The following is a 26,157-nucleotide window of genomic DNA, read 5'->3' on the forward strand; positions in this document are numbered from 1 at the left end:
TATCCTCCCTTCCCACCCATCCCCCCATTCCCAAAAGGAAGTTAAAAGGTGTTAGAAGTAGCCTATGGTACATTTTTATTGCCAAATTACAGAACCTCAACTCAGGGCTTTATAATGGCACCAATGACAGAGCCTGCTCTACAGCAAGGAGACAGGCGCCACTATAATGTTAACAGCAACTAAGTAAACACTAATTCTGCCTAGAGGACAGGGCACTTGAAGAAGGGAAAAGGAAAACACACACAGAGGTCCCTTCAAAACCACTCTAGATCTTTATTTTGATTAGTTATAATTAGGTTTCTTTTCTCCAGTTCACAGTGGTGTAATTAACCAAGGTAAAGAGTAAAGGGCTAGAGCCGCTAGGCTCATTAGGCAAAAGAATGCACAATTAACTTCTGGAGAGATCTAATTGCCTTTTCTCAAACTGTGTGAAAATTAGCACTTTACTGTTATTCAACATGCAACTCCATTTCCATTGCTAGGCTAAAAATGACAGGGTCTAGGTAGCAGAGTTAAAATGAACACATACATTTAGCTGCCCTATCTTGTATCTAGGTGCTGCTTGACTTGTTAATATGATTCAAATGCAGCTTTTTATCAAATGAGGGGGGGGGGGACACACAGAGAAGCACCAAACATTTTTCCAAACTTTTAATTGCGCTAGAACGTAATGCTAGAATGCCAAGACAGAGAGAAGATGTGCCTTTACCCTTCTTCTCAGATAGAAAAAGGAAGAGAAAAGCACTCCCTCCTTTGTGGCCCAACTCAGTCATCTCCAAAGCAGGCTCTCTGGGAAATGGAGAGGTGAAATTGGCAAACAGGAATTTCACCACTTCCTCTTAATCTACCATATATAGAACAAACACATATGGAGAGAAAATTAAGTACAGTGGCACCTCGGTTCTTGAACTTAATCCATTCTGGAAGCCCATTTGGCTTCCAAAACATTTGAAAACCGAGACATGGCTTCCCATTGGTGAGCAAACATGCTTAGAAGAAGAAGAGTTTGGATTTGATATCCCGCTTTATCACTACCCGAAGGAGTCTCAAAGCGGCTAACAATCTCCTTTCCCTTCCTCCCCCACAACAAACACTCTGTGAGGTGAGTGGGGCTGAGAGACTTCAGAGAAGTGTGACTAGCCAAGGTCACCCAGCAGCTGCATGTGGAGGAGCGGGGAAGCGAACCCGGTTCCCCAGATTACAAGTACCACTCTTAACCACTACACCACACTGGCTCTCAGTGTGATTACACTGCAGGTTGCATATGAAGAGACAGGCAACAGCTTTCTTTTTTCTTAACAGAAAAGAATAAAACATTTTGCCTGATTTCAAGGTAATCAATTTGATAGCACAAACCCACTGCCAGATTACTGTGCTTTATGCACAGCTTTGATTATGTTGACAATCATTCAGTGTCAACTAACTGAAGGGAAAATAGAAGGCTTTTAGCCATTTGCTAGCTTGCCTTCATGTTCCCTACATTTTCCTAAAGATACAATTGAATATTGCATACAATAGTCTGGCCCAGAACCTAAACACATCAACACTTACAATGGAGGTCTAATTTATAAGCATTTCATTCCTGAACTCAGTCTGATATGGATGCTCTGTAAGCAAATGCCTGCAGGGAACTTAAAATAGAGTGCCCACTGGGAAGAGATTAAGTGATTATTTGTTACCAGCTGCTAGATATGTTTAAAAGGCCAGAAACGTATTTAAGAATTTTAAAGTAAAACAATTACTGTCCTGCACAAATTAGACCCACTGAAACGGGTTACTAACATAAATCCATTCATTCCAGCGGATCTGCTTTAATTTAGCTGGATACAACCTATAGCTTCTGGAAAGCCACCATTCCTCAAAAGTACAGAAATTGCACCAAATTTGAAATGAGCAGAGAATATCCATTCCTAACAAAATTGGGGGGGGGGGTGAAGGTTGTTTGTTTTATCTCAGTAGCCAGAAGAGTGGTTGTATAAAATATTCAGTGAGTGGGGAGCAGCAAAAATCTTCAGTGCTCTGCATAATTCCTTGCTCCTCCCATAATTTGCATAGCCATTTATTTGCCAAATAAATCTGCGTAATTTATACAGGCCTCTAAAGACACTGGAGGAAAAGTATTGTGCAATTAGAAAGCAACTATCCCACAGTCATGAAGATATATGATCGGGTATTCCGAAGTTTACTTCTGGGTTCAAGGGCATATACATTTCAGTTCTTTTTTCAACATTCCCAAGTGAGCTGCCTTTCAAATTTCAGCAAATAACTAATTGGGAACTAGCAATCAACTTCAGCATCACCTTGTCTTCCCCTCTTCTATCCACCCTCACTTCTTCACTCATTCTGATCAGTTTTTTTTCTAATAGCAGCCCCTACTCTGACTAGTTGACAGCTGTAAAGGTCTCTGTGTTAATGAATAACAGCAAGTTAGCTCACCCAAGTACAAGCCTGAATGTTCCCCTGCTAGACAACCAGACTTCTGTGCCTGAGCAGGAGAGATAAGAACTTGCACTGCACAAGAGCTCAAAACTCCATACTGAAAAGCTGTAAGGGTGGGAGCTTTATTGAGCCTTTTTTAGAAAAAAAGAAAAGAAAATCCACAGATTTGGTTAAAGAAGACCAAAAGTGGGGGGATTCTATGCTATAGGAGTGATGGAATCACCTTGAACCTAATCTGCTTCTGAACCAGATGTCTGGAAATGGACTTCAACACAATTCTGGATTAATTAACAAGCACCTTATTTCCTTGCAAGCAAAAGTGAGAAAAATCTTTCAATGCCCTAAAATCATGGTTAAACAGAGACCAGTGCCCTGGAGTTTAGTAATATGAAACTCTGAAAATATCTTAACACCACACAAAAGCAGCAGCAAAGTGAACATTTGCATCAAACTCCACAAGTTGCTTGCCCAGAAATTATCCACTACTGTATTTCCGTATTACCCTGACCACCGTTCGCGGTGGGGGAAATACTACATTTCTTCGCAAGTAACAAACACTGACCCAAACACAAGAAGGGTACCAGGGCAAACAAAGCAGGGAGGTTACCCCATAAGACCTAATAAGAGACAAAATGGGTTATGGAGTTGCCACCCTGGAAGAAATTTCTTGCAGTCTCCCAAGTGGCTATCATGTTACATTAAGTTCTAGTTACAGGTAGCTGTGTTGGTCTGCCATAGTCGAAACAAAATAAAAAAAGTTCCTTCCAGTAGCACCTTACATGCACACAAAAGCTCACACCAATGACAAACTTAGTTGGTCTCTAAGGTGCTACTGGAAGGAATGTTACATTAAGCCACCTTAAGGAGGGATCATTTGGAGGGGTAGGGAAAGGGTGTTAACGGGTACAGTTCTTTTAATGCTTCTTGGGAGACAGTGTGAAAATCTACTGCCAAGCTCTGGCTTATTCTTAACAATGTGTATATTTTTCCAAGCAACATTTCTTTTTCCTTAGTTTTAGACGTGCAATAAAAAGAAGTTCAAATTGTCCTTGGCAGAGATGCAGAAAGCTGTCCTGATTTTCCTTGAGGAATGAAACAGTAAAGCCAATTGGAGTGATAGCGTCAAAGAAGCTAACTTTCAGGAACCCTATCAAGCCCACCATCTGAAAAGCGGTTAACGAAAAAAGGAAAATTTAATTGCTTTCAACCATTAGAAACAGGAGCAAGCAGAAGCAGTATTCTCTTCAAAAATTGGCTTTAACAGTCCGTGTCATTTTCCCTTCAGCAACACTGAACAGCAGGAATGGGTAGTCACCTTCCAAAGACTTTTAGGTTCCAGGAGGAGGAGTTTGGCGAAATACATTACCCTAAGATGCAAAAACAACAAGAGCGTAAGCCTGCAGCCAATTACGCCATATGCCTGAAGATTGTTTCTGAGACCATCTCTTTGGGCAGGCAGCTGCCATTCTGCCGCAGAGAGGAAATGTGGCTCTTGCACCATTCTTGACTCCCAGGTGGGGTGAGGGAAAAGAACACAACATCCTTCCCCAAGCAACTGCAACTTAAGTGACAAGACTTGTGTGCTCTCTCACCTGTTCCTTATTCCCAGCTACCAGTGTCAGGGAGAGAAGCTCCATGATTATCTACTCAAGGCAGATGCTAGCACATCAGCCATGGATCACTGGAAAAATGGCATTGAGCTCCAGTACTCCCTACCCCCTACATGCACAGTTTTGCACAGTTCTGGTTAATGTTATCTTCCATATCTATAGTATGGATCAGGCTTGGTTTCTAACTGCCTCAACCATTCCTCATAAGGCTTGGTTTCCAGACCCTTCATCATCCTGGTCACCCTCCTCTGCTCAATTTCCAGCTGCTCAATATCTTTCTTCAACTAGCCTGCACTGACCGGCAGCAGCTCTCCAGGGTTTCGGAAGCCTACGCTATGGAGACCCCTAGCCTGCCTAGAAGGATGTGGGGATGGTCTCCATTTAGAAATGGGGCTACAGGAAGAAGGATGTGAAATGAAGATGCAGCCCAGCTGCAGGTGGAACAGCAGGTGCCTCTGAGTTCTGATAAAGGAGCATCACCTCTCAGGAGGGGCCAGGTCCAGGTGGGGGGGGTTGCCACGGTGACAAGGACCCGCCCTCCTTTGTGACATCTCTTGCTTCTCCTTGAAAAGCCACTGACTTGGAGCAGGCCATTGTGGGTTAGTAGTGAGGAGAGTGGAGAGGAGTTAGTGGCGGTTGGTGGAGATTAGGCGGAGGATTAGTGAATTGTTATTTTTTCATTTTCTGATTTTGATTTCATTTATTACTTTTATTTGATTTATTTTGATTTTCTTTTATTCTTTTAATTTTTTAACTTTTATTTTATTTTGTTCTTTATTGTAATATTTTTGTTCTTTGTTTTTTGTGCACATCTGTGCATATTTTGTATATATTTTTATTTTGTACATAGAATAGTAGTTAGGGTTAAGTGTAGGCTTAGGGTGGGGGTTAGGTGTAGCTGCTGGAGGATGAACAACTATACCTCCTGGGGGTCATCCAGAGCTGCCAGGCAGCTGAGCTCAGGGGGGCTCCAAACCCTGAAGTGCTCCAAGCAGGCTATGGCCCAAGCCATTCTGGTGAGTGATAAGAGGTGTGAGGGACCCCCACAGGGAGGTGGGGGGAAGGAGGGGCTTTGGGGAAGTGATTGTTCATCTGCCGGAGAGGAGGACCCTGCCAGCTTAGGGCATGGGGTTGCCATTCCCCAGGAAAGCCAAGCCTGGTGTTTGGGGTCAGAGCTGTCCTCCGGAGGCCCTGGAAAGAGCTGGTTTTATTCCTCTGTTCTCTTCCAGGACATCTTGGGGCCCTTGGAGCACTTCAGGGATCGCCCCCGGCCCCTGACCCTTGCCTTGGAGGTGTCTTTGGCATGGACGGGGTTGTGGGGGGTGGGCTGGGGGGGGCAGAACTCCAGGGGGAGTTCCGGGTGGGAAAGAGCAGGCAGGAGGGAGAAGGGGGCAAGGGAGACTCGGAGGAGGTAGCGTCTAACCCTCTCCCTTTCATCTCTGCAGCACCAAATTTCAGGTCAGATATCATCAATGCGGTCCTGCACTGGACCTTTGAGGCCGTGCTGAAAGGGGCCAAGCTCTCCAGGGTTGAGAGCTTGACTTCCCTTCACAGGCTCTTTCTTCTTCACATACTTGCAAGATTTAACCCAGCACTCAACTTCTCTTCTCTCTTTTCCCGCAGAAACTGAAGCGGCACTTCCGGCTCCTGCTGGGGAGTCTCCTTATGGAATTCCCCCAATCCCAGCACCCTCCTCCAGTAAGCATCCTGGTGGCATCAGGAGAGGTTTTAGGGTTGCCCCCTATCCCTTACTCAACGGACTGCCCCATTTCTGGGGCACAGAGCCTGTTTGGCCCCCAATTTGGTCCAAGACCAAACTGTTAACCCTCATGGTTCAGGAGTGCCAGGGACTCTGTGGTGGGGGCAGTGGGGGGCGCTTTGGCCCAGACTGGCCCCTGACTCAGAGACGCTCTTTCCTCCCGCAGGACCTCCAAGGATACACCCTTGGGGAAAGTGGGGAGGCTCAAAAACCAGCAGCCAGCAGCATTTCTTTGCTGCTGGCCATTGCCTGGAAATTCACCCACCTCAGAGTAAGTACCTCACCTTCTTCCATTTATTTCTCTGGTTGCTTCCATCCCAAGAGCACATCCCCGAATGACTTTCAAGCAGATGATGCGGTGTGTGTCCCTGGGGGCCAGGATGAGGCCAGAGGCTTTGCAGAAATGTTATCAGCAAAAGAGGGCAGTAAGCAGGCACTAGGTCTGAGCAGGGACAAGGGCTTAACAGTGCTGGATGAAGGAAGAAAGCACAGCTCATTTCCCCAAGCCAACACAAGGAGCTGCTCCCGGCCCCCTGCAATGGTCACTTTGGGGCAGAATCTGACCTTGTGTTCTCCTCCAAAATGGTCTAGGTGAAAAGAGAGGGGAAATGACACAGACGTTGCTCTCTGCAGTTGCTTTGGAGGAGAAGGGAGGACTCCGATTCCCTTTGCACAGAGAGGACCATCTGGGGAGAGAGAGGGCTGGTTTCCTGCAATTAACTCTCCCTGCAAATTTTGCAGGGTTCCCATACTTGCATGCTCATATTTTAAGAGATAAATGGTACAGACCAACAGAGCGAAAACAAACTCTGTGGGGAGGGGAAAGTAGACAGTCTGCCCATTTTCCTTCTCCAGTTCTTGGCAATCTCTTTATGCCAGCTTCTTGCCAGGCCTATTTCCTTTCAAGGACCTTAGCGGCAGTTCATGAATACTGCACCTGTTCCCAATAATCCTTTTCGCCCTCTCTAGTGACTCCTTCAGTTGTAAAGAGCAGCTATGGATGAGAACAGCATGAGCACAGCAGGAGGGGAAAAGGAGGATTTCATTCCTAAGGACATCTTTAGGAGTCTCAGGAGAAGCAGGAGACTGGAGAAGGGCAGGCAGGCGTCTGAGATATGTGTAGAGGTCAAATGGAGTAATATGAATGGTACTTTCATGATATCTGGACCAGTGCAATGTATGGGAAAGCTGCAGGGTGTGTCAAATCATGGAGCAAGAAAGTCAGATTGTATGTTCTGCAGATTTTTACAAAGCCAGGGTTCTTGAAGAAGGTCCTCTGTGAAACCCGCCACTCCAGATAAGTAAAGAACAGTGGTACCTCAGGTTACAAACATTTCGGGTTACAAACTCTGCTAACCCGGAAGTAATACCTCGGGTTGAGAACTTTGCCCCAGGATGAGAATGGAAATTGCGTGGCAGCGGCAGTGGGAGGCCCCATGAGCGAAAGCGCACCTCAGGTTAAGAATGGTTTCAGGTTAAGAACGGTTTCGGGTTAAGAACGGACCTCCGGAACAAATTAAGTTCGTAACTAGAGGTACCACTATAAAGAGTAACACTGCTCATTCAAAGCACACACCCCTCCCTCTACGAATCCTGGGCACTGCAGTTTACTCCTCACAGAGTTGCAATTCCCCCAGAATTCTTTGATTCAGCCATTATACAAACATCTTTTCTAAAAAAAAGTGATGAAGTTAAATTAGAGAGTAGGTTAACACATACATATAAGAACATAATTGATTACACCAAAGGTTTAACTAGCCCCACATCCTGTTTCCCAGAATGGAAGCCCACAACCAGGAGATGAGGCCAAGACCCCTCTCAGGCAGCTGTTTCCCCAGCGACCACAATCCAAAGACTCTAGTCCTGAAGGTGGCATATAGCTATCATGATGAGTAGCCATGGATAAACCCCTTTTTAAAAAACAAAAAAGCCTTTAAGTCAGTAACCATCGCATCATGAGATAGCAGAGTCCATCATTTAACCACGAAGAAGTCACACAACTCCATACAGATTCTGCACAAGAACAAGCAGAACACGAAAGCACTCATTTATTCCGGAGGGAATTCCTAGCAATTTTATGAAATTGTGGCTATTTGGCAAGGAGGTAAGAAAGCAAGGATTCTATTTGTATGAGGCAGGGTCACAAACCTGAGAAAGACAGGCATGGAGAGATTAAGTAGTGACAGCTTCAAGCGTTGGGAGGAGCAACAGTATAAACACAGCAGAGGGCTGGCAACCATGACGTTTACAGTTATTGCTGAGGATACATTAAGAGCAGAGGGATGAGGACTAGGAGTAATGGGGAATACCTGGACCTATACAACAGAGAATTCTTATCCTCTAGAAAAACTTCCTGAAAACAACAGAACCTTAACAGCAACTAGCTGCACATTTTTACTCATGTATATATAAACCAGCAACCCTAAACAAAACCACCATGTATTTTTTCAAGTATTCTACCTATCCACACTGCAAGTTCTTAATAATAATGATAATTTTATTATTTGTACACTGCCCATCTGACAGCTGCATACGACACAATATATTCTCAACTTGGCTCCATGCAATTGGCTCCCACCTTCTGTAACAGAGTGGAAGCAGGTAAAGGATATATGAATACATACCTGCTCTTCCTTTCAATAAGAATAGCCACATAAGAAGCTGGCAAAGCAGCGCCAAAACCAGGAGTCCAAAAATAAAATTTTCCAAGTATCCTCCTGAGGAAAAAAAATGTGCAATATTTGTTATTCTGCATCCTAAAGCATAAAGAAACATTATTGGGTTAATACACAGCATCTGGTAAAAGAGTACATCTGTTCATATACAGTGGCTTAGATCCAGAGTAATTCCATTCATAGGAAACCCCCACAGTGGGAGGTAATTTTCACCAATTCCTCTTCCTTCAGCCCTCTGTACCTCCCAGAAGTGTGCTCCACAGTGTTGGGGTACTCTCCAGGAGAGTGTGGAAGGGGGCACAGGGGATTTAATGGAGAACCAGCAAAAATTGCTTCCTCCTTCCTCCTTTCAGCAGGAGCTGTTTGCAAAACAAAAACTCTGGATCCAGCCCTGTATGACAGATACAAAGGCTGCATCAGGCAAAAAGCAGCCCATTGCCATCTCATATTTCTTAACAAGTACATCAAAGAACCTCATAAAATTTCATTCTTGTAACACCCAAGGAAGAACATCAATTTTACATCCACTACATTTCAAAGGATTACTTTGTTACAAGGCACTACATGTATTTTCCCAGTGACAAAATATATTTGTTATCACAGGACAAGCTGTAGACTGGTCCAGCCTATGCCGAAAATGTTTATTAGTGCCCAATAAAAAGGACATAATTAAAATATGCTTGTTTAAACATTAAAAGATTGAAATGCCTAGAGTCCTGTATTTCTTTGAAACTCCTTCCTTGTAATTTCCCAGAAGCATCAATACTACCTTCTGGAATTATTCTGTGTAATCAACAGGGAACCATAGCACAAAAAGAGACACTTTGCTGACTTCCTTATGCCTATGTTTTCCCCTCCTCTAGAGTGCAAAGCATGTCAATTTGGTCAGGCTTCTGGTGACAAGGGTTAAGACTTTAACATATGTTTTGTGTGGTCTGTTTTACGTTTAGATATTTTGTATGTGCACATTTTATACTGCAATTGCTTTGGGTCCTTGGAATAGGGTTGGTTACAAGTTCAAATCAATAGGTAAATTACATTTCCAATGCTCTCATGGAATTTTATACCACTGACCTGATATTCAATTATTTTTATTTTTGAAAGTGGGAGTGGCTGCCTGGGACAAGAAAGATAGAATCATAGAACTGGAGAGTTGTGGAAGGAACCCTGAGAGTCATGTAGTCTAACCCCTCCAATGCATGAATGTCAACTAAATCATATATGACAGATGCCATCCAACCTCTGCTTAAAAACCTCCAAGGAAGGAATGTCAACCAGACAACCAACCAAGCTGTGAAACTTCACAAAAGTTGTTTCCCCCCACCTTTAGTTCATAAATAACAAACGTAGGCACATGCAAACAAGAAACCTAATAAAAACATTTGTGGGCTGGGGAATTATTCTGAACTTCATAACAAAATTTCTCTGGGCAAAGCAACTTTCATGCTGTTCTTGGGAAGAACCAAAAGATGAGTTTCTAGTATGATGCCCAGTTTCACTCCTTGAACTATAGAAGTGACAGCTGTCACTCCAAGAAACAAAGATAAATTTGCACTTTGACAGCTTGGAAAATATCAGAAGAAAACCTTTTCCCTGTCTAACACTCTAAAACAGGGGTCAGCAAACTTTTACAGCAGGGGGCCAGTCCAATGTCCCTCAGACCTCGTGTGGGGGCAGAATGAACAAATTCCTATGCCCCACAAATAACCCAGAAATGCATTTTAAATAAAAGCACACATTCTACTCATAAAAACACACTGATTCCCGGACCATCTGCGGGCCGGATTTAGAAGGCAATTCGGCCGGATCCAGCCCCCGAGCCTTAGTTTGCCTACCCATGCTCTAAAAGTAACCCTTTCCAGGTTTATGTGTAAGAACTGGCAGCCCATTCTCCATCTTTCATGTGGCACTGCCCTCCTGAATGGAAAGAGGCAATTCTAGAACAGTGACTCATGCCAAGATGGAGCAGGCAGCCTTCTCTGGGGGCATGCTGTTCTCATGCATGTTTGCACTGTGGTCAATTAAGTAGCCCAAATGCAACCAGGACAGATACACATCAGAATTACCAACCTATGGTCCCCGTCCCGTCCCCCCCCCCGGTCCCCCGCCACCACCATGGTTGGAATGTTGGAAGTTATTTGGGCTTACATTTCTTTATTTTATTCTTACAGCACATTAGCAGCTCTCTCACAGCATATTAAAGAATCTGGGATGTCTTTGTTATTAGATAATGTCAGAAAGTACGACAAGGTTGTATATTGTCTCCCTGCTTATTTAATTTATATGCAGAATTCATCATGCAAAAGGCTGGACTAGATGAATCCCAAGCCGGAATTAAGATTGCTGGAAGAAATATCAACAACCTCAGATATGCAGATGACACAACCTTGATGGCAGAAAGCGAGGAGGAATTAAAGAACCTTTTAATGAGGGTGAAAGAGGAGAGCGCAAAATATGGTCTGAAGCTCAACATCAAAAAAACCAAGATCATGGCCACTGGTCCCATCACCTCCTGGCAAATAGAAGGGGAAGAAATGGAGGCAGTGAGAGATTTTACTTTCTTGGGCTCCTTGATCACTGCAGATGGTGACAGCAGTCACGAAATTAAAAGACGCCTGCTTCTTGGGAGAAAAGCAATGACAAACCTAGACAGCATCTTAAAAAGCAGAGACATCACCTTGCCGACAAAGGTCCGTATAGTTAAAGCTATGGTTTTCCCAGTAGTGATGTATGGAAGTGAGAGTTGGACCATAAAGAAGGCTGATCGCCGAAGAATTGATGCTTTTGAATTATGGTGCTGGAGGAGACTCTTGAGAGTCCCATGGACTGCAAGAAGATCAAACCTATCCATTCTTAAGGAAATCAGCCCTGAGTGCTCCCTGGAAGGACAGATCGTGAAGCTGAGGCTCCAATACTTTGGCCACCTCATGAGAAGAGAAGAATCCTTGGAAAAGACCCTGATGTTGGGAAAGATTGAGGGCACTAGGAGAAGGGGACGACAGAGGACAAGATGGTTGGACAGTGTTCTCGAAGCTACGAACATGAGTTTGACCAAACTGCGGGAGGCAGCGCGAGACAGGAGTGCCTGGCGTGCTATGGTCCATGGGGTCACGAAGAGTCGGACACGACTAAACGACTAAACAGCAACAACAATGTCAGAAAGAGGAAAGAAGCATGATTGCTGTACTTTGCACTGATTACTGCCCTTACCCCTTCCCTCAAATGACAACTTTGTTCCAAATGTTAACAGTTGAAGTGGCAAATAGATTTGTGTGGAAAGGAAGAAATAACACAATAAAAAACTTCTCAAGCTCACATTGCCCTAGAGAACAAAACACGATTGTGTACTTGGTAAATATTTCATTGTAAGCTGCTGATCTGTGCAAATGAAAGAGTTAAGAGACATTTCCTGAACAGAAAAACGGGCTTGTTTTCATAATCCCACAGGATGACCCTTGATGGCAAGTAAGCACTTTTTAGCTAGCAAAGAGGAAACAGCACTTGTCTGCCATCTCCAGAATAGAGAAAATATGTGAATGTAAGCTCAGCAAATAAGCCCTAGGGATGGGGTGGGATAGCAATCTAAACATAATAATAAATAATGATGGGAGGGTTACATTTTAGCAGATACATTAATCTTGATCCCAAAATAGCTGTAGCCTCTTTAAAAAAACACATAGAGAATTAGGACAGAACATGTCAGCCAGGGGTCTAAGGACCACTGGGATGGTGCACCTCAAGATGAGTATCACAGCAAGGAGGTGACCAACCTAGTCCTATCCATCAGCCACAGAAGGAGCAGTTGCAAGGATTTTGCTTCCTTTCTAGACAAACACAAGAATTTTCTAACCACTATCAGCATGCTTTTTCCTCCTTCCTCCTAATCACTTTTTCTTATGTGTCGTGTGCATTAGATTTTAAGCTTAAAGGCAGGGACAGTCTTATTATTGGCATGTGTATGCCACTCTGCAAATCTTTTTTCCAGCTGAAGAATGAGGTACAAATTCTTCAAATAAATAATTTCATTCCACAAGTCAACATTAATTATAGAAAATGCTATTTTACCATCCGCAAAGATGTAAAATGGAGTTAAACCAACCTTAAAATGCAGAAAAATGCAATATACAAACTTCCATTTGCTGTCAGAAAGGATGTTGATTGCAGGATCTCAGGGAGCAGTTTGTGCAAATAATAATCTAGTTTTCGTTTCCGGAGAATTGCAGCAATCTGAAAGAGATAAGCCAATTCAAGTTTATGTATTACATTTTTTATTTCACTGTTCTGCCAATGAGTTCACATTAGCATACATGGAAATCATACTCTAAGAATGAGATTTGAATTAAACCCCTAACCAATTCATGAACTTTGGCTAACAAAATGAGTATTTTTTGTAGAACTTCTTGCAGCTGTTAAACTACTTCTTCCAGACCAGAATGTATCAGGCATTCCAAAACTATGATCATATGGGGAACATTTTAGCCAGACACAAGTATAAAAGTTTAGCTACTGCATAGAACATACTAATTAATTACTGGACAAAGTACTTTGTGCTCCAGTTTGAAGAATCATCTTTAAACTCCCACTGGGAAGTTTATACTAGTTTCAATTGCCTTTGCAAGGCACTTACAATATAATGGGTTAGAGTCATAGAATCATAGAATTGTAAAGGTAAAGGGACCCCTGAACCATTAGGTCCAATCGCGGACGACTCTGGGGCAGGGGTATGCAACCTAAGGCCCGGGGCCAGATCCGGCCCTATCACCTTCTCAATCCGGCCCGCAGACGGTCCAGGAATCGGCATGTTTTTACATGAGTAGAATGTGTGCTTTTATTTAAAATGCATCTCTGGATTATTTGTGGGGCACAGGAATTCGTTCATTTTCCCCCAAAAAATATAGTCCGGCCCACCACATGGTCTGAGCGGCCCATGGCTGAAAAAGGTTGCTGACCCCTGGATTAAAGGGAACAAACTTTCAGTCTTTTGATATTGTAATCCTATGCACACTTACTTGGAAGCAATCCTTAACTATGTCAATAGGACTTACTTCTGAGAAAGAAAGCATGGGTATTTACTGTGAAAGTACTTTCCTTACCGTAAAGGCGGTATCTATCCACTAATGCAGGCATGTCAAACCTGCGGCCCTCCAGATGTTTTGGCCTACAACTCCCATGATCCCTAGCTAGCAGGACCAGTGGTTGGGGAAGATGGGAATTGTAGTCCAAAACATCTGGAGGGCCGCAGGTTTGACATGCCTGCACTAATGGGTTAATCCCTCCCTCCAGTTTTTAATGGCTATCCCAGTCCTGCTGGCCCCTTCCGAATTTTCATCCACTGCCAAGCCACTAGTAGACAGATATCAAGGAGGTGGTTGTTGTTGTTGTTTAGTCGTTTAGTCGTGTCCGACTCTTCGTGACCCCATGGACCATAGCACGCCAGGCACTCCTGTCTTGCACTGCCTCCCGCAGTTTGGTCAAACTCATGTTCGTAGCTTCGAGAACACTGTCCAACCATCTCGTCCTCTGTCGTCCCCTTCTCCTAGTGCCCTCAATCTTTCCCAACATCAGGGTCTTTTCCAGGGAGTCTTCTCTTCTCATGAGGTGGCCAAAGTATTGGAGCCTCAGCTTCACGATCCGTCCTTCCAGGGAGCACTCAGGGCTGATTTCCTTAAGAATGGATAGGTTTGATCTTCTTGCAGTCCATGGGACTCTCAAGAGTCTCCTCCAGCACCATAATTCAAAAGCATCAATTCTTCGGCGATCAGCCTTCTTTATGGTCCAGCTCTCACTTCCATACATCACTACTGGGAAAACCATAGCTTTAACTATACGGACCTTTGTCGGCAAGGTGATGTCTCTGCTTTTTAAGATGCTGTCTAGGTTTGTCATTGCTTTTCTCCCAAGAAGCAGGCGTCTTTTAATTTCGTGACTGCTGTCACCATCTGCAGTGATCAAGGAGCCCAAGAAAGTAAAATCTCTCACTGCCTCCATTTCTTCCCCTTCCATTTGCCAGGAGGTGATGGGACCAGTGGCCATGATCTTGGTTTTTTTGATGTTGAGCTTCAGACCATATTTTGCGCTCTCCTCTTTCACCCTCATTAAAAGGTTCTTTAATTCCTCCTCGCTTTCTGCCATCAAGGTTGTGTCATCTGCATATCTGAGGTTGATATTTCTTCCGGCAATCTTAATTCCGGCTTGGGATTCATCTAGTCCAGCCTTTCGCATGATGAATTCTGCATATAAGTTAAATAAGCAGGGAGACAATATACAACCTTGTCGTACTCCTTTCCCAATTTTGAACCAATCAGTTGTTCCATATCCAGTTCTAACTGTAGCTTCTTGTCCCACATAGAGATTTCTCAGGAGACAGATGAGGTGATCAGGCACTCCCATTTCTTTAAGAACTTGCCATAGTTTGCTGTGGTCGACACAGTCAAAGGCTTTTGCATAGTCAATGAAGCAGAAGTAGACGTTTTTCTGGAACTCTCTAGCTTTCTCCATAATCCAGCGCATGTTTGCTATTTGGTCTCTGGTTCCTCTGCCCTTTCGAAATCCAGCTTGCACTTCTGGGAGTTCTCGGTCCACATACTGCCTAAGCCTGCTTTGTAGAATTTTAAGCATAACCTTGCTAGCGTGTGAAATGAGCGCAATTGTGCGGTAGTTGGAGCATTCTTTGGCACTGCCCTTCTTTGGAATTGGGATGTAGACTGATCTTCTCCAATCCTCTGGCCATTGCTGAGTTTTCCAAACTTGCTGGCATATTGGGTGTAGCACCTTAACAGCATCATCTTTTAAAATTTTAAATAGTTCAGCTGGAATATCATCACTTCCACTAGCCTTGTTATTAGCAGTACTTTCTAAGGCCCATTTGACTTCACTCTCCAAGATGTCTGGCTCAAGGTCAGCAACCACACTACCTGGGGTGTACGAGACCTCCATATCTTTCTGGTATAATTCCTCTGTGTATTCTTGCCACCTCTTCTTGATGTCTTCTGCTTCTGTTAGGTCCTTACCAAAACTTACCAGACTTCAACAAAAAGCCAGCAATTCAGAGCCTGCCAGAATCACACATACATAACTCAAAAAGGTCCCAAACGAGCCTAGATTCAACATGAATATACGGTACATATTAAAGTATAACACTGGCAAGCAGGGGGAGCTCTGGATGCCTCATTCACTCTATCCCAGAAAGAATACACTTTCACCCAATTTGCCCAAATTATCTTTGACATTCACCCACTAATCGGATGTACCTTAGCTTCGTTCCTATAGAGCAGGAATATACTGTCAGTGCTAAAATCTAAGAAAGGTGAGCGTTTGGTGGAATGCTCTCCTACTGAAGGTCGCCTCTACAGAAGCAAATAATCCCAGTTTGTAGTGTCTAGTGAAAGGAGACAGACTTCCATGTAGAGGCCCTACAGAACTCAGCAGGTGGGGAGTTATTGGAGAGTGCTGCACACACAACTGAAGATCTAATGGGGTATGTTGTGATGTGGGGAGGCTTAGAGAAATAGTGTGTGTTATAGGCTTGATGGATGCATAGTCTGAGTCAGGAAGTGGTAGTGCAAAAGGACTTTGTAACCTAGAGATCTAGGGTGATAGAACACAGAGAGGAAGCATGTCTGACAGGGCTCTTACAGCACAGTCTCCACATATTGAGTCTGTGCCTTCTTGAAAGAATGGGAAGGCTGGGGAAGAAAGGAAGTAGAATCAGATTCTGTGATCCATGGAAGATGGAGACCACCTTCAATCTGAATGTCACGTCAAGGAGCAGGATGACTCTCTCCATATACAGTAATGATATCCACAAATAGGGCACCCAGTTCAGAGATTCATTGAGCAATTGTGATGCCCATTTAGATGGCCATGTGGACATATATTATGCTTCCTTGAAGAGCAGTTATGTAAGGACCTTGAGGACACAGGCTCTAGAAGGGGAATCAGTAGGTGATTGGCAGGCTGAGGCTACTGTCACAGATTAGGGTCGACCCCAAAGGATTTGTACCTTCCCCTGGTGAGCATCAACAATGAGGCCAAAGTCTGCCCAGAGAGGCTGCCTACAGAGTGTAACAGCACCATGCTGAGGCCTTGTTGTAGGAAGTCTAGAAATAGTTGCTGAAGGAATCATAGAACCAGAGCTGGAAAGGAGGTTCTATGGGAGGCAAATATGCTAATCACTTAATTTCTTTAATCAGAAACATCATACACTATCATTCAAAATTTGACTAATTGTGCCTGCACTCTTAAATTTCAGAAAAATTAAACACTGGCCAGCTGGAGCTGAAAAGGGGGCTTAAAAAACAAAACCTGAAGCTAGGCCTGCTCCTTGATACAATTTTCCTTTTGGAAATTAATTTTGTAAAGAAGGTCTAACATGAAACTGAAATGTTACTCTGGCATATAAGCATGTCTGGGCCACTGAAGGAATCTTTTATACTGCTAGCACATTTTTAGCAGGCACACACACAAATCTCTTTTTTAATACTATTGTTACAAAAAAAATCTCCATCATCTCACCCATGCATTCTTCAGTGATATCTGAAATTATGGTACCATATGTTTATCAAATGATGGGGGGAAACAGCAGCACTTGGGAAGAAACCCCAATATTATCAAAGAAACCTAGCTTCAACCTATTAATATACATTATTAATTCTTCTTAATGCATCTTGCTTTTAAGAAAATATCTTGGTTCATTCATGAAAGATGCCACCTACATGCACAGCCACAGAAGACACACTCCTTTGTGGTGTGATCCCTAAATAGCGTACAGCACTACCTTAACAGTGAAGCAGTACAGTACAGTACAGTACAGTACAGTCTCTTCCACCCAACCGGCATCCTCCCTCCTGCCTAATAGCTGAGAGAGACTCACAAGCAATCTCACCCCACATTGCTCTGTCTTTCTCCTTCTCCAGCCATCTCATGACAAACCTCTTCTGTCTGATCCTCCTTCTGCTACCCTAACCAAAGGTCCCTATTTCAATTTACTATTTTCAACAAATTCTCCTTTTTCTCTAAATCCCATCTCCACTACTCAACCTCTCTTTTCACACCCACAAATCTCTCCACTCCATGCTACCCCTTCTCCCCACCCCTGCAATGCCCCAGTAATTCACAGAGTGAAAAAGTATCAGAGGCACAGTGAGCTTCCCAATGTGGCTGGATTCAACAGAAAGACCATGTGCCTCCAACTCTAGGAAGATAAGGGATAATGCTCCCATTCTCACTTCCACGTTTATGCACCTGTCAGGAGTTAAAGGTTCCCACCAAAAGTAGAAAAGGAACAGAAACAATAGGTACAGTATTGTGAACTCCTCCAGAAGAACAGTCAGACAAAGGAATCAGTTTGTGGGCCTGGTGTTGAATTGGCTTGCTCTAGCTCATGGACATCCAACTCCCAATAGACTGTGATCTACTCCCAGTATTAAAAAACTGGCAGTGATCTACCTATTGTTGTTGGATGAACCAAAGTTGTTGAGCTTTTTTTAGGAAGCCACAGTTGTGTGTGTCGTCCCCCCATTTTGGGGGGGGGGAGAGATCACTGAGGTGCCAAAGATCTACCAGGAATACCCCACAATCTACTAGTAGATCAATATCTACGGTAGTTCATAATAGTCTTTTAAAAACACACAACTAAGAACACTTTTGAGACATGCTGATTTTCCTTCAGATTTCACAATCCAACAGAGTTTAATGCGTTTATGGACACAATTCAATGAATGTTTACTCAGAAGTAAATCCTACCAAGTTCAAAGGGAGTAACTGCTAACTGCACCAAACTCTTTGCTATTTCATAACAGAACAGCCTTTCGCAAACTAATTAAATGTTTACAAGACACTCAAAGTGTTAGCAAATCCAGCTTGCACATACAGAAATCTAAACATGGACTACCGGTAATTACAGCAGCCATATACATTCGGAAATGAATTAATTATTATCCTTCAAAAGCAAAAACAACACAATCTAATCTAATAGCCAGTTTCATCTAGTACTGACCAGCAGTGGCTCAGTCCTCAACAGAAGTCTTTCTCAGCCCTGACACCTTACATCCTTTTACCCAAAGATGTCAAGGACTGAACCTGAGGTCCTCTGTCTGCAAAGCCAGATCCTGTCCCCCCTCATCTTTCAACCTTCATGTGTGCCTACCACTATTGGAGCATCCACCATGACCAAGGGTCAAAAAGCAATGCAGGCAATGACATGCCGAAAAATTTGTTAGAACCAAACTCTGCTTGTATGAGCAAATGCACTGTAGCCACAGCTCAGTGGTACAGCAAAGCATATGATGTTTTGCATGAAAAATATCCAAGATGCAGTCCCTTGCACCTTCAGTTAAAAAGATTAGGTAGCAAGCTGGGGAAGACCTCTGCCTGAGATCCTGAAGAACCACTACCAGTCAGACTAAATATTGGGCTGGGCTGGTAAGTTTGATCTGAAAGAAAGCATCCTTCTACATTCCCCAGCTTCCTAAACTCAAAATCTTAACCAGGATCACACATCAACTCTAGCAGTAATGATAAGTTTCATCTGCTGAAAAGCTCCCCCCATCTGAACCCCTAGGGAACAGCAGCCAGTCAGCATGGACAATACTGAACTAGATGGACCAATGGTCTGACTTGATATGGGTCAGCTTCCAACACATTTGGGCCACAGCTCAGTAGCCAAACAACTGTACTGCATGCAGAAGATCCCAGGTTCAATTCCCCAGCATTTCCATGTAGACCTGGGAATGTCCCTCCACCAGAACTGTATAGAGTAAGAAAGGATCCTGAGGGTCATCTAGCCCAACAAACTGCAATGCAGGAATCTCAACTAAAGCATCCATGACAGGTGGCCATCCAACCTCTGCTTAGAAACCTCCAAGGAAGGAGAATCCACCACCTCTGGTCCATCCCACTGTCAAACAGCTCTTACAGTCAGAAAGCTGGATGAACTGGTCTGATTCATCAAATATTTGACTCCCAGTGGTATCCTTTTCCCTCCCCCTCTGCCCCTTTCCAGCCATCAACTGACACCCTACCCAGCAATTGCCACACATCCCTCTTCAATAACCCATTTTATTATTATAACAACAACAATAATAATAATTTATTATATATACCCCGCCCATCTAGCTGGGTTTCCCTAGCAACTCTCGGCGGCTTCCAACAGAAAAATAAAATACAATGGTCTGTTAAACATTAAAAGGTTCCCTAAACAGGGCTGCCTTCAGATGTCTTCTAAAAGTCTGGCAGATGTTTTTCTCTTTGACATCTGATGGGAGGGTGTTCCACAGGGCGGGTGCCACTACCGAGAAGGCCCTCTGCTTGGTTCCCTGTAACTTGGCTTCTTGTAGCGAGGGAACCGCCAGAAGACCCTCGGCGCTGGACCTCAGTGTCCGGGCAGAATGATGGTGACTTCTTCGCCGTCACTATCGCCACTTGGTAGGCTCGACATTGAGTTCTAACCCATGTCCGGTCAGCTTCAGAATGAGTTATCCTTCCCACCCCACAATTGTCACCAGTCTGGCAAGGGATCATTTTAATACCCTCCCTATATATCTTTCCTGCTTCTCACCCCAACATCGCCACCAGTCTTTCATCCCCATCCCTCTCCAAGGGACCATTTGAATACCCTCCCTATAGATCCATACATACCTACAAATCCTTCCTGCCGCTTCTTCCCCCTTCCCACCACTGCCGCCTACCTGTCCTCCATTTCCATTCCTCTCCAAGGGGTCATTTCAACACCCTCTCCCTATATACCTATACCTATCATCTGGGGGTGGGGAGAGAGGAGCAAGCAAGCCCTGCCCCGCATAATCGATGCCAAGACGTGGGGGGGCACACACACACACACACACACACCATTTGAATGGCAGTGCCCATCCACTGGGGGGGCCCTCAAATATTTTATTTGGCTCCCTTCATTTCCCCACCGGGGGTGGCAGGAGAAGAGGGGGGTGGGCCCTTCCTCCCCTTCCTCACCAGGTACAGGGTCCCGTAGATGCGGAGGGATTCAAGCAGCGCCCCCTGGGTGATGTCCGCGAAGGCCCGTCCGCAGTGGGGGTGCCAGGTGTGCCCGATCTCGTAGCAGCTGTGAGGGATGGACTTGCTCAGCGCCGCCATCTTGGCCCGCAGCCGCTCTCTCTCTCGCGGAGGGGGGCGCGGGGGGAGGGGGAGGCCCCAAGCGCGTCACGGCCAATGCAGGAGAAAGGTCGCGCGGGGCGGCCCAAACCGCCGAGGTTATTCGCGGTCAACCGCCTCTCGCGCGCTCTGTGTGTATGGCCGGGCCGAGGGGCGGTTTGCCGGCTCGGCTCGCGTGAGCCGCGGCAGCCAATGCGGAGGCGGCTTTTCACCACCGGGGCTGCGGATTGGGCGGAGTTGGCGCGAGCTTGAGAGGCACGAGCTCCTTCTCGCTCTCGCTCTCCCCCCCCCCGCCCCGCTTCTCTCTGTCATTTGGGCCTCGCGGGCTGTCACTCAAGGGCTGCAATGATGCACGTTGATGTTTTTGCAAAGAGGAGCAGCCGAAGGAGCAAAGGTGGTCTGTGTGTCTTTAAATGCAGGCCCACGGAAATGATTTGTTTAAAAGGAGCATGTGGGTATATATACCTAGTACTTAATGCAAGCCCGTGAAAAAAGAAATAAGAAATATATGCCCTCTTGGACTGGACTTAACCGTCCAGGGGTCCTTTAGTTTATCCTTACCTAACAGTACAGTACTTAATGCAAGCCCATGCAAAGAGGGGAAAAACGTGCCTTGAGGCTTGCATTGGTGGAAACAGGCAAGCAGAAGGCTGCGAGGACATCTGCTTGCGGATTGCATAAGCAAGCACTTGGCTACAGCTCCCCTTTGGCTTGAACGCGATGTCTGTGTCCTTCACCCCCGCTTTGGGTAGAAGGGTTAAAATAGTCATCCACTGTGCTTAACCTTTCGTTAAAGGAAGTACAGGAACCGTGTAAGCCTCCCCTGTATGGCAGGTACACCTTGCTTGGCAGATTTGTGCCTGTCTTGAACTTCAGGCTATTGGTCCATTCGTAGGTTTGTGCCCTGGAGCATTGCACTGAAATGCTGCTTGGAATTCATCACTGTTAACCTCTGCCTTCCCACGCTCTTATCCATATGCATGCATGTGTGTGCGCGCACCAGTTGTAGCTGGCAACATTTTGACTTGGGAGGGCTGAAATTTTTAACCTTGCTGTTCTCATCGGAACAGCAGTTATTTAGGAAAGTGTGCTGTTAGGCATGTGCAGAGTACCACTGTCTCCTTTCTACAGGAAATCAATTAATCTCTGCTTATCTGTGGACAGGGAAAGAGTTTTTCTGTAAGACAGCGCAAGTATGATTTTCAGACAAAATTGACCTCATTTAGAAATTAAGCCGTACGGTACCACATGACGTATGTTTTGGAATTCATGTATTGTTGACACCTGCACATCTGTTGCCAATAAACTAAGCACACTAAAAAAAAATTTTTTTTTAAATGTGGGGAAAACCTGCATGTGGTTTTCCTTCCCAAAAAATCAATTTAAACACTCATTATCACTTCTATTCTCTAAAGTAAAGGAACAAAGTATTTGGACCAATAGACAAAAAAGATTGTTTCATTTAGACTGGCACACAGCAGAGCACAACAGAACATATTTGTTTTGGCTGGACAGTCTTGAAAACGGGAAGTAACAGTTTCTGCCCATGTGCAGAGTACATCGCACCAGACTATTCATAAGCATCCTCTGTTGTGTCTGAGATTTGGGAGAATATCTTCCAGGTTTGGGGAAGGATGTGGCCATCATTTCCCTCCGTTCAAGACATTTCCCCTGCTTGGGGAAATGCTTGGGCTTGGGCTTGTTCGATGCAGATCCACACGTCTTTTCTGGGTGTCCTCAGTAAATATCTACAACACAGAATGGTTGAATCTCTCATTATCAATGGAACAGCGTTCTATAATGCAAGAGCAACGAATCTAAAGCCCCTTTCCCTGTTAGCTGCACTCCCAACACAAAAACACCACCAAGATATGTGGCACTCACACACTACCACCTGCCAACAAACCATCATCAGATTTATTTGTAAACCGCCATGCCATAAACATTATGCTCCGAACATGTTGACACTAGCAGCGGGAAGAGGACAATGCCTTGCAATAATCCTCCCTCCGGGATTATTCTTAATAAAGAGCAGGTTGCAAATATAAATAAGTGAGAGTCTTGCGGCCCCTTAAATAACAAATTGATTTTGGCATAAGCTTTTGCAGCTCACTTCATCAGTTGCATGAAGTGCAATCCTGAGTTTGCAGGAATGTGTATACACATGGTTTGGGTGGGGTGAGGGAATTGTTAAAAAGGTTAGAGGGAAATTCAATGCAGAAAGTGTAGGAGCTAAGACGGCATGTGGTCTGTTGTTTGTTTGGTTGGTTGGTTGCAAGGTGTTTTGTCCTTTGCTGAAAAGGAGAGCGTTTGGGAAGTCCTTGAGAAATGCAGGTACATCATTTAAGAAAATAAGAGGGGCCTGCTGAACCAGGTCAAAGTCCCATTTGGTTCATCATGCTGTTCTCAAAACGGCCAACCGGAAACCCTCTAGCAGCACATGAGCACAACACTCTGCGCACCTGCAATTCCCAGCGAATGGGAATTTAATTGGCACAGGGTGTGGTTGCCAGGTGGAAACCATTTACTCACAATGGGAGATTAAGAACATGAGAACCTGCTGGGTCACACCAGTGGCTCATCTAGTCAAGCATCTTGTCCACGCAGAGGCCAACCCAACACCAGTGAGAAGCCCCAAAGCAGGACCCGAGTGCAACAGCCTCTCTTCATTGGTTGAACTGTCGGTGTTGCTGACATTATTACATTGGCACTGAGGAAACTGGGGCAAAGTGTAACCTCCTGCTTGCAACTGGCAAATGCCTACAGCTTACACCAGAGGATTTCCTTGGTGATTGCAATGACATTGACGTTACACAGAGCAAGGGTGATTTATACGCCTAGCCTTGAGGCATGTACAGAGTTCCAGCTGAACTCTGGGCTGGGCTTCTGCTTCCAGGGGCAAAGATGGATCATGAAGCACCCCCAGCCTGGGCACTACTTACCGGGGGTGAGAGGAGGGACACAATCACAAATCCAGTCCATTACTGTGTGCCTTGCAAGGGGTTGGACTAGTTGACCCTTGGGATCCCTTCGAACTCTATGATTCTATGTTGGTCCCACCACCTTCACAGGCACATTTGGTGATGGCACAAGACAGGGCCTTCTTAGTGGCTGCTCCCAAATTGTGGAAAACTCTTCCACGTGGGACTAGGCTGGCCCCCCACTCTGCTTTCCTTTCACGGCAAGTAAAGACCTTTTCATTCCATCCAGCCTTTGGCTATTAAATGGCTGTTGCGGCATATTACAGGAATATGTGGAAATGGCGCAATTGACCAACAGACTGAGAGGCAATACAAGACAATCATTTACCTATTCAAAAATGGGATATGTATAAGAGTTAGTTGCTTACAGAAATATAGTGGTATAATATCTATGGCAGCATCTGAATGACCCTTATTTAAAGTAATTGTTCAGAAATAAGGTAACGAGTGCAAACTGATGTAAGGAGTTATTAGAAAATACAGAAAGAGTAAGGGAATAATGTAAGGTACATTCAACACTAGAAAAAAAAAGTTTACATCGGGAAATGATAGGAAGTCTATTTTATGTTAGTAAAAAGATAGGAAAAAAGGATTGTATAAATTTAAACTAAGTTTAATTTTTGTGAATCCAAAGAAGAGTATTAGTACATGGTTGTGTTCATTTTTGTCAAATGTATATATGTGTGTCATATAAAAGTGTGTATATGATGTACATTATGTACATTATTTATGAATTTCAATAATGTTATGTTTAAAAAAATTAACTGGCTGTTGCGGTAGGGTCTTCTGAGGCTGACTGTTGCATCTGTGTGCTTTTAAATGGTTTTAAGTGTTTCCCGTGATGTCTTTTTAATAGGGCTACTTAATTTGTTTCAGATACTTATATTTATAGTGTGCCTTTAGTTGTATCTGTTTTAATTTATTCCATGAGCCACTTTGGATTCTGCAGTGGGAGAAAGGTGGCATATATAAAATAAAATAAAAAATTGCCTCCCACTGCAGTCAGCCAGCCCCAGTCCAGTTTGCATTCATTGGAGGAGGGGGGAAGAATCCCCATTCAGATGGCATTCAAACGGAAGCAGTCTACGCATTCAGTTTTAAAGTGAAATAAATGCTTGTGTGGACCAGCTGCACGTGTGGATCGGGTCACTGAGCAGAGAAGTCCTACCCAGCCCATATCCTTGACATATGTGCAGCAGCACCGGCCTTCAGGGAGCTCTTCAGTGCAAAAGTCCAGCTTCTCCTCCAAATTTGCTCAGAATTTATAGCATTAAGCACCAAAGACCTTTCACATTATTGGAAGGCAGTCTTTATGGCATGTGACTCTATAAGTTGTTTGTTCTTTTCTCTCCCCCTTTAAAAGCAGAATATGATCTCAAAATACCCTTGTGTCTACTGATATTTCAAGGTAAGGGAATTAACTGGAGCCGTTCCCATTTTCCAGATGTCATTTTTCCAAAATAAATAAGGGGTGAGTTGTTATTCACAGCAATATCCTGCAGTTTTGTAAAAAAACAAACCTGGACTTTCTCCAATGATAAATGTGTATCCTTTCTTACAAAGATATTGTAAGTCCCTTCTCTCTCTCTCTCTCTCTCTCTCTCTCTCTCTCTCTCTCTCTCTGTTAATCATAACTATTTCCACTTTTAAAGAAAGAAAAAAAAGAAACCTCATAAAACAAGCCAAAGGGCTAAATCATTTACTTGGTTCTTTATCTGCTCCACCACATCCCGTTCCCATGTAGTAGAAGACACGTTGTGAGCATATAAGTACAGGAAATCTTATTTGGAGGCAAGGGAGTTTTTCTGTGCACAGACGGGCAACTGATCTGTAGAACTCATTGCTGTGAGATTTTGCAAAAACCCAGTTTTGGGGGTCAGGGAAGAGGAGGGCATGTAGGCCACATTAAACAAAATAGCAAACATACCTATCACTCCTTTTCTGCCCCATGCCCCAACAAATCTCTTGGTGTGTGGAGGACTCCAGTCTATGGTATTAATTAAGGTAAAGGTAAAGGGACCCCTGACCATTAGGTCCAGTCGTGACCGACTCTGGGGTTGCAGCGCTCATCTCGCGTTATTGGCCGAGGGAACCAGCGTACAGCTTCCGGGTCATGTGGCCAGCATGACAAAGCCGCTTCTGGCGAACCAAAGCAGCACACGGAAACGCCATTTACCTTCCCACTGTAGCGGTACCTATTTATCTACTTGCACTTTGACGTGCTTTCGAACTGCTAGGTTGGCAGGAGCAGGGACCGAGCAATGGGAGCTCACCCCGTTGCAGGGATTCGAACTGCTTACCTTCTGATCAGCAAGCCCTAGGCTCTGTGGTTTAACCCACAGTGCCACCTGTGTCCCGTGGTATTAATTACACCATACCTAAGCTCTATGATTGGATAATGCTGGCCCCAGTTAGCTGCATATTCTCCCAGGTGAGTCCAGTTGTAATAAAACAAAAAAACCTCTAGATATTGGTAGAAAGGCTCTGCAAGACCCCATCTCCTTGGCATTCAAGTTTTCTACATGCAGTTTTTGTTTTGAATGTATAGACATTCAACCAAGTGAGCT

General features: G+C 44.4%; 1 protein-coding gene across 1 annotated transcript in view; it reads right to left on the reverse strand.

Moving 5' to 3' along the window:
• Window positions 1-20,756, reverse strand: part of TMEM135 (transmembrane protein 135) — a 158,942-nt gene extending 138,186 nt beyond the window's left edge. The window contains exons 1-3 of the mRNA XM_035116527.2: window positions 20,451-20,756; window positions 12,583-12,710; window positions 8,433-8,525 (exon numbers count right to left, since the gene is read on the reverse strand). Coding sequence (XP_034972418.1) covers window positions 8,433-8,525; window positions 12,583-12,710; window positions 20,451-20,591 — 362 coding nt within the window. The 5' untranslated portion in view covers window positions 20,592-20,756. The remainder of the gene's footprint in view (window positions 1-8,432; window positions 8,526-12,582; window positions 12,711-20,450) is intronic.
• Between the last annotated feature and the right edge of the window lie 5,401 nt (window positions 20,757-26,157).

This window comes from Zootoca vivipara, chromosome 4 (assembly GCF_963506605.1).
Source record: "Zootoca vivipara chromosome 4, rZooViv1.1, whole genome shotgun sequence".
Classification (NCBI taxonomy): Eukaryota; Metazoa; Chordata; class Lepidosauria; order Squamata; family Lacertidae; genus Zootoca; species Zootoca vivipara.